Source organism: Pipistrellus hanaki, assembly GCF_964339955.1.
Source record: "Pipistrellus hanaki genome assembly, chromosome: 1".
In the NCBI taxonomy this organism is placed as follows: domain Eukaryota; kingdom Metazoa; phylum Chordata; class Mammalia; order Chiroptera; family Vespertilionidae; genus Pipistrellus; species Pipistrellus hanaki.
In genome coordinates, this window is record NC_140503.1 from 163,327,350 (window position 1) to 163,337,433 (window position 10,084).

General features: G+C 36.0%; 1 protein-coding gene across 1 annotated transcript in view; it reads right to left on the bottom strand.

Moving 5' to 3' along the window:
• The window catches only part of PRDM8 (PR/SET domain 8), a gene marked incomplete at its 3' end in the record, with an annotated part of 28,436 nt that overhangs the window by 3,832 nt on the left and 14,520 nt on the right, over positions 1-10,084 (bottom strand). The window contains exon 6 of the mRNA XM_084865689.1: positions 1,212-1,278. Coding sequence (XP_084721815.1) covers positions 1,212-1,278 — 67 coding nt within the window. The remainder of the gene's footprint in view (positions 1-1,211; positions 1,279-10,084) is intronic.

The window sequence follows — 10,084 nt, forward strand, 5'->3', positions numbered from 1 at the left end:
GGGCGAGGGGGGTGAGGGGTTGTTATAAATGTCTTCTGAGCAGTGGTAGATTTTAACAAGGCTAAGCCTTTTGTTTTCTTGGGGGGGGGGGAAACACATTAATTAGCAAATAGATCATCAAAGATATATTTAATTGATTATTTAAGCTAGTTATGGAAGACAGCATTTCCTGGAACATATGACAACTTAGCCATGTTGATTTGGGGTAGGGAGAGAAGGTGAATCAAAGGAGAGAACTTGGTCCAGGTGAGGTAACCTGTTGTGATTGTAGATTAAGAGCAGCCAGGAATAAACATGGGAATATGGTATGATTGGGGTGTTGGGAAGAAATCACCAACATGCCTGAGGGATGCATAAAGGGGGAGCAGAGGCAAACAAAGGGAGATCTTAAACAACTTTACCGTCTTGCCCAGGGTTACAGTTCAATTGTTCTGAAAATATGTGCTTCTTGCAGGAGAGAGAGAACCATGGAAAGATACACACAGGCCGAAACCGGTTTGGCTCAGTGGATAGAGTGTCCGTCTGTGGACTGGAAGGTCCCAGGTTCGATTCCAGTCAAGGGCATGTACATTGGTTGTGGGCACATCCCCGGTAGGGGGCGTGCAGGAGGCAACTAGTCGATGTTTCTCTCTCATTGATGTTTCTAGCTCTCTATCTCTCTCTCCCTTCCTCTCTGTGAAAAATCAATAAAATATAAATAAATAAATAAATAAATAAATAAATAAATAAATAAATAAATAAATATAAAAGAAAGATACACACAGATGTCTTCTAAAGAAGAGTTCATATCCACTCCCAGGCCCACCCTCAATATTTGCATGGCCTAGAGGCCACTCTTCCTTCTCCTCTCACCCTAATATACACAGCCATGTGGACACCCAGCCCAAAGGATTAATCGGGACTGACCATCACTCAGGCCAAAGCCATACTCCTGCAGTGTGGAAGCTTTGTTAACAGGGGATTTTGGAATCCCGAGTACCCAAAGCCTAGTCTACAAGGGAAGGACCTGGTCCAGGTAGAGGTGTTCTATTGACCACTTAACTCCTCAAGTGGGAAGGGTCAGGAGGGTACACTTAAAATTATGGGGCCAGGCTTTTCCTCCCTACCACCATGAGGAAGCAGACTGACAGTGAGCAGGGCTGAAGCACCAAAGAGCAGTTCATAAAACGATCCATGTTCCTGATGGGACTAAGGACATTTGCCAAACTTACTGGGCTACAACCACATCGTTCCTCATGCACATTTGGTGGTTTTTGATGCTGTTTTGTTTTGTTTTTTCTTGAAAAGAGGAAAAAAATAAAAGAGCAAGTGAAGTAGAATCAAACAGTCTCTCAAGAATGACAAAATATTTCTCTGTGTTTTTAATTAAATCTTTATTGTTGAAAGTATTAAATAAGTCCCCATTCTCCCCCCCCCCCCGCCCCATGATCCATTCTAACCTACTCCCACCCCATACCCCAGGCCTTCGCCACACTATTGTCTGTGTCCATGGGTTCTACATACATACATACATACATATATACATACATACAAGTTCTTTGGTTGATCACTTCCCACCCACCCACCCTCTCCTGCCTTCCCTTCGAGATTATACAGTCTGTTCTATGCTTCTATGTCTCTAGATCTATTTTGTTCATCAGTTTATTTTGTTCATTAAATTCCATATATGAGTGAGATCATGTGATACTTGTCTTTCTCTGACTGGCTTATTTCGTTTAGCATAATACTCTTCGTGTCTCTCCATGCTGTTCAAAAGATAAGAGATCCTTCTTTATGATTCCTGCATAGTATGCCATGATACAAATGTACCACAGCTTTTTTATCCTCTCTTTTACTGATGGGCACTTGGGCTAGTTTCAGATCTTAGCTAGCTATGAACATAGGGGTGCATACGTTCTTTCTGATAAAATATCTTATTATCTCACTATTCAAATTGGAAGGAATTTCCAGTCATTTTAGAATTATGACACTACACCTTAAGTTGTCCAGTATCCCATTTCTACTCATAACCTATTTCAGTGCGGTACACACACACACACACACAATTTTCATTTAAAGTAACTTCCAATTCAAGATACATGAGACTTTATCAACACCATGTAGAAAAATAAGAAAATCTCAGTGAGAATCAGTTTTATTAAGTGTAGAAATATGGGTAAAAATTTTGATTTCTTTGAAGAAAGATCAAACATGTTAATTTCTGATCTCTGGATCATGGGAGAATAGTTGAGTTTACAGCTTAAAGGTCATATTTCATTTTACCAATGAGAAACTGAAATTCAGGTTTAGAAATCTAGATAGTACCTTGTATGGTACATTCTTATAAATATTTGTTGAATGACCCAAAGTCAGAAATAGTGTCAGAGCCAGTGTTAGAAGCCAGAAGGTCTCCTGATCCCTGGTCTACTGTTTCTTCAGTAATGTCTTCACATTTTCCTACCCATATTCACCCAGGCATTAAGACATAATCAAGTCCAGTTGGTGTAGCTCAATGGTTGAGTGCCAACCTATGAACCAGGAGATCGCGTCACGGTTTGATTCCTGATCAGTGGACATAACCCAAGGGGTGGCGGGCAGGAGAGAGCTGATCAATGATTCTCTCTCATCATTGATATTTCTATCTCTTCCTCTCTCTTCCTCTCTGAAATCAATAAAAATATATTTTTAAAAACATAATCAACCCTAACCAGTTTGGCTCAGTGAATAGAGTGTCAGCCTCCAGACTAAAGGGTTCCTGGTTTGATTCTGGTCAGGGGCATGTACCTTGGTTATGAGCACATCCCCATTCAGGAGTGTGCAGGAGGCAGCTGATTGATGTTTCTCTCATTGATGTTTCTAACTCTCTATTCCTCTCCCTTCCTCTCTGTAAAAAAATCAATAAAATATATTTTTAAAAACATAATCATAGTCATATCTGTCCAAAATCTAATATATAAAGGAAGAGGAAAAAGCAAACAAAACAAAAATGCACACACACACACAAACACACACACACACACACACACACACCCCGCAAAACAACAAAATGAACTTCCAGATTCAGAAGGTCTTTGTACACTTCTTTAAGGAAACATAGTGCTGGTTCTTTCAAGGTCTATAACAGAATGTCCTTGCCTTATGCTCCATGGCCATCGACTCTGGCAAAAAGGAAGCCATTCTAACCTTCTGCTCAGATGGCGTTAGAAGTGTTTTAGCTGCTTTAGCACAGATATACACAGACAGTACTGATGTCTATTCAAGTGTACTTAAAACCCCTTTTCCCCTAACTGTGTGTGGGTGTGAGTGTGTGCATTTTTTAGTTTGTTTGTTTGCTTTTCCCTAAAGAATTCAACAAAAATCTGACCTACTATAACTTCCTAGGTAACTCAGCAAATGACCTATCCTGATTTTATTTCATAGTATAAAATATTTCATCTAAATACATTCGTTTCTTGAGTCATAGAACTAGATTCAGTGAGCCTTTTATTAACAGTCCATTGTTGTTGTGTGTTTTTTTTTTTTTTAAATAATACAACTACAGATCTGCTGAAAGCATGGAGTCATTCCCCCACCAAACCAATGTTCCAAATGTAATTCCATCTGCTTGATACTTTGACATTTTAGATCTGGAAAAGCACAGGGTGAAAGATGGCAAAGAGCAGGGAAATTGTAGTTCACAAGTGAGACAGCTCACTTAGAACAGAGCTTTAGGAAAGCAGAATCCAAAACCACTGTGACTAATACATTTTTTTTCAGATTTATTAAGAAGAAAGGCTCAGAATCCAAAGAGAGACAAGAGGCAAACAGAACTGGCTCTTGTACCAGCTCTTCAGGATTCTAAGATTATTTTCTTAGAATATAAGAAAATAATCTTAGAATTATTTTCTAAGCCAGGCCCTAAGATTATTTTCAGAGCGGGGCAAGAACAATAGGATGTAAATGTAGAATTCATTGCCACGATAATACTTTCTGAAAATAGTGTTTTGTATTGAGATATCAACAACAAAAAAATAGATATAAGGTTTACACCAACTGTTTCTCTGGATAGGATGCACCTGTTTAGAAAAGAAAAAAAAAAGTCTAAAGAATGTGTTCTCCTATTTCACATCCCTTGACCTTTTCAACCATTGACTTCACCATGCTAATGAGTGACAACCCAACGTTTAAATGAATCTGTATTGGGAAGTTTATTCAATGTTTCTTCATCCAGACCAAACAAAGTTCTGTTTAGAAAACAGTCTAAACTTGCGTTTCCTTATTTTTCACCGGTATAACTGGAAAACTCATGCTGAAAGGCTGGATGCTTAATATTATAAGTGTATGATTGTTGCTTCAGAAACAATACTTGCTTAGTACCAGCTTTATTTAAATATAATTCACATACAAATAGGATTCACTAATTTAAAGTGTTTGAATGTAAAAGTGGTTTAATGTAATGCAAAAATGGTATATTCGCAATTGTGCAACCAATGGACATAATCAGTTTTAGGACATTTTATCACTCCCAAAAGAAACCCTAAAAACAAAAACAAAAAAGACAGAAAGAAACCCTGTGCCCTCTAGCTACCACTCTCCATCCACCAGACTCCCGTCCCCGCTGCTAGACAGCCACTAATTTATTTTCTGTTTCTGTAGATTTATTTATTCTGAGTATTTTATATAAATCTCATAATATGTGCTATTTTGTGACTGACTTATTTCTCTTAGCATAACATGTTATGGTTCATCTGTTGTAGCATGTATCAGTATTTCATACCTAATTTTGGCTAGATAACATTTCACAATATGTACATAATACATTTTGTTTATCCATTTATTAGTTTATATACATTTAGATTGTTTCGACCCTTTAGCTATTATGCATCATGTTGCTATGAAAATTGGTGTACATGTCTTTTTATGGATATGTTTTCATTTATCCTGACTGCATATACCTAGGAGTGGAATTGTTGAGTCCATGGGTTTAAACATTGTAAACCCATGTTTAACTTTGGGGAACTGCCACACTGCTTTTCAAAGTGGCTGCACCATTTACTTTGCCACCAGCAGTGCGTAAGTATTCTAGTTTCTTCACATCCTCGCCAACACTTATTATCTGACGTTTTTATACAGCCACCCTAGTGACTTAAAGTGGTATCTCATTGTGGTTTTGACTTACACTTCCCTGATGGCTAATAATATGACATCTTCTCATGTGCCTATTGACCATTTATATATCTTCTTTGGGGAAAAGTCAATTTATATCCTTTGCCTACTTTTTAAATGAGATTGTTTTTCTTTTTAGTATTGAGTTGTAGTAGTCCTTCCTATATCCTTGATATGATCACCTTAAACAGATATGTGATTTGCAAATAATTGCTCCCATTCTGAGAATTGTCTTTCCACTCCTTTCATAGTATCTTTTGAAGCACAACAGTTTTTAATTATAATAAAATCCATTTAATCTATTTTTTTCCTTTGTTGCTCAAAGTTTCAGTGTGTATCTAAGCAAACATTGCCAAAGCCAGGGTCATAAAGATTTATCTCTATATTTCCTTTATTGAGTTTTAATTTTTGTATTTGCCTTAAATACATTTCAAGTTAATGTTCACAGCCATATGGGGCAGTAGGCCTACTTTATTCTTGTCAAGGTGGAAATCCAGTTGACATAGTGCCATTTGTCAAAAAGACTCTTCTTTCTTCATCAAGTGTTCTTGCACCCTTACTAAAATCAGAAGTAAGGTAGCTGCTATAAAATTATGTCTCCTCATCATAGCTTGTTAAACAATTTCTTAGAAAAATAGAAAATTGGTCAACCATAAATATGTGAGTTTATTACTGGCTTTTCAATTCTAGTCTACTGACATATATGTCTATCCTTAGGGCAGACATGCTGTCTTGATTCCTGTTGATTTGTAGTTAAGTTTTGAAATTAAGAAATGTGAGTCCCCCAACTCTGTTCTTTTTCCAAATTGCTTTGGTCATTTGGGATACTTTGATTTTCTATAGGCATTTAGGATCAGCATGGCAAAGAAGACACTTGGGATCCTGATAGGGATTTTGTTGAACCTATAGATCAGTTTGGGAAATATTGCTATCTTTACAAAATTAAATTTTCCAATCCATGAACAGAATGTCTTTCTATTTACTTAGGTCATTAGTTTCTCTCAACAATATTTTGTAGTTTTCAGAGTATTAGTTTTAAACTTATTTTGTTAAGTTCATTCCCAATTTATTATTTTTTTATATTCTGAATAAAATTGTTTTTTTAATTTCATTTTTGGATCATTCATTGCAAGAGTATATAATATATACTCTTATATGTAGAAGTAATATATAGATTGTGACATTACATATCAATCTTGTATGCCACAACCTGACTATATTTATTCATTAATTCTAATAATTTTAGTGACATTTTCTTAATATTTTCTATATGTAAGATCATGTCATCTAAATAAAAATAGTTTTACTTCTTAGTAATGCTTTTCAAATAATAATTTACATTTTAGTTTTAAGTGAAACAGTGTTGTGTCCAGTAGTGAGAACAATTATTTGGATTTCTCAGTTTTGTCAAAATCTACTTTTCACTGATACTTGATTATCTCAGATAAAAACTTTTCTCCTCTTTTTGTTTTCTGTTCTTTCATTTAAATCACTTGGACTATTGTTTCCTCTGACCACTTTATTCCCCCCAAATAAAACTGCTACCTTTCTGCAAAAATAAAGTTGTTACTATCATTTTACTCTTGAAGGGTTGCCTAACCTAAATTAATCACAGGGTCAATCGTCTTTGACTTAACAAAAATAAGACAAATTTCTTTATAAAATGATTTTACACATTAATTGAAAGTACAGAGTAGCAACATCATTCACTGTGGCAGTAAGTGCGTAGTAACAGAAATAAGGCAAAGAGAATTCCACAAGAGTCCAATTACATGTTTACTATATGTATCTCCATCACAAAATGTACATACCTGCCACTTGTGGGTACATTTCCCCTCGACAGATAGAGCTGCCCTGGCAATCACTTCGCAACACAGTGGATCGGAAAACTACCAGCATCTGGCACAAGACTGATAATAAGGCAATAAGAATTAGTCAAGAATTATATTACTGATCCTGGGAACACTGTGAGGCTTCAACAAGTCTCTCTGTCTCCGTCCAAAACCCATCTATCATCCACCTATGGCTGTCTTCATTAGAATTATGTTTCTAAGGCACTCCATTAAGTAACTCAGCTGATAGGTCAGTGTGTTACCAAAGAGGAGACTGGGTTCAGAAGCAACTCGATGACCCCACACGATGTGGTCTCCAGAACCAAGGCATATTACAAGGAAGGTGGCCAGCAATGAAGTTTCTCCCAGAAAATATTTCTTTTAAGAAGTTTTATCTGGAAGTTAGGAGAGAGACACACAGAGAAAGAGAGACAGAAAGGCTCGTGTAGTGTGAGATTAAAACCCCGCATCAGAAGGAAATAGATTAATCTGTGATAATACTTCATCTCAGTTCTGAGATATTTTGTATTAGGTGCTTTGATAAAGAAAATACATATAATCACAGGGAAGTTTTAAAAAGTTAGTCCTCTAATCTGGCTAGCTGTATTTCACGTTTTTAACAATTACCCACTCACACAATTTTTTAAGACCAAGTTTTAACTGTTATAAAAATAGTTATTGAATGCATACTAAAATTTGGCAGAGCTGATAGCCCAAGTTATCATTAAATCATAATAAAGCAAACCCACAAGAATGCTTACATACAAGTGACCTATCAGAACATGCCCCCATAAACTGTATTTGAATGCTGTTGATTTTAATGTCAGTGAAACAAGGGAGCATCCATATTAATGAAGAGGTAGGAAAATCAACCTAGAATTGATTTCAGAGCCTTAGCTATTAACCAGAATGTTCAGAATTTTCATCTAGGATCTACATTTTTGTGACTATATCATATTGGGCAAGTCATAAAATTTTTTGTTAGCCTATTCTTTTATTGGTTAACTAAAATAAAACTTATGAGGTATTTTAAAGGATGAAATGAGAAGATGCACATAGAAAAATTTAACACAATAATTGGTGCATAATAAGTTCTCAATTGACTTTGAATACTATTACTGTTTTTAGCCTACTTATCTGAAGGTCTTAACTAGTAACTTATTTCTTATACTCATATTTATTTTAATTATAATTGAGAGCTAATTACAATAGACTATCATTTCCTCATTTATAACCTAGGCATTGATACACTTTATTATAGATATTAATAAAACACTTTAAATTTATATATATATATATATATATATATATATATATATATATATATATATATTACATATACTATATGTAAAGCATGATATGCAAATAGACTGAACTGTGGAACAACCAAACAACCAAACAATTAGTTGCTATGACATGTGATGACCACCAGGGGGCATATGCGGAACACCCCCAGCCAGTGCCTGAGCCACCACTCACACCTGCTCCTGGCTCTGGCCCCAATCGCTCTGCACTGTTGTGAGAGCAGCAGCAGTGGGAAAGAGGCTGCCATTAGAGAGGGGACTTGGGGGAGGGGGAGGGGCTGTGGTGGGAGGGTGGGAGGGGCCAGGCGGGGGAGAGGAGGATAGGCTGAGACCCACCCCTGTGCCACCACAGCCTTGAGACCCACAGTTCCTGTCAAGGTGCACAAATTTGTGCACTGGGCCCCTCGTATGTTTATATACAGTCACCCCCTGGAATTCACAGGGAATTCATAGGGAACCCTGAGGATATTTAAGTCCAGAAAATATCATAGTGTTTGCATATAATCTGCACACATCTTCCTATATATTTTAAATCATCTCTAAATTACTTACAATACCTAATACAATGTAGACATTATGTAAATAGCTATTATATTGTACTGTGTTATTGAAGTAGACCTAACTGCAAAGTGCACTTCAGCAACATCGTAACTTTTCCCCCCTGAATATCTATGATCTGTGGTTGGCTGAATTTGCAGATGTGGAAACCACAGATTTGAAGCACCAACTATATATAGAACAGTTATAAAGCTATATATAGTATGCTATATACACACATATATATACTGTATTTAGTTTGTATATCTGTAAGTAAAATTTTGCAACTTTTCCTCCTTAGCATTCCATTTATTACCTCTTTTACTTCCAGGAAGGTAGTACTTTCTGGATGGGGGACTAACAAATAACAAACCACAGCCCTCAGGGAACCAGACATCCACATTAATTCAATAGCTGCTATTGTGTCCAGAGGATGTCCATTTCAGAGGCACTAGGCAAACACTAGATGAGATATGACAAGCCTATTTCACCTATGTGTCACCTAAAGATGTTAGCACAGGACTTAGGAAATGGTAGGAGCTCAAGAAGTATTCAGTGAACAAAACTACATCCCACATCAGATGAAAGATAGGGGAAGATGATAGATAGATTGAAAAGCTAAACAATACAAGAAAAAAAATGACCCATTGAATATATTCTAAGTCAATATAAAATGCTTTACTATGTTTTGCTACATACTGATCATTTATTGGAGGTACAATTGTATTTTTATCCAACTTATAAATCTATAAAATTTAAATAATTTTTATTAAAGGGTTAGTTTTTTTAAAAAGTATGAGGACTTTGGGGGGAGATGGGTTGCTAAAATATTTCTCATCTATCTATCTATTGATCCAGTTTTTTGGGTTCTTTTGTTTGTTTGTTTGTTTTGCTTGAAATTTCTCTCACCTGAATTTTTATTTTTACATCCAAATGTGATGGAAGTGAGGACAATAGAAGGTATGATTATCAGTGGGCATGAAATGGATTGTGAGAAGTCTCTTACGCATCTAATTCCCTAAGTCTCATAGGTACCTACAAATTATATCATCCAAGTAGTTTTACTTGTCAAACTCTTAATGTGTTAAAATATTTCACAATGGATATGTATTGAGGTTTACTAAAAACATGTGAATGAAAATTGGCATTTATCCATTGACTTATGCCACAACAAAAACAAAAGTTTACACGAAATTTGCAATTGAGCTTTTCTGATTTAATAGTATTTGGAGATATGTTAGAGTAAGAGGGAAAGAGGGAAGACCAGAGGGAGAGAGAGAAATGGAA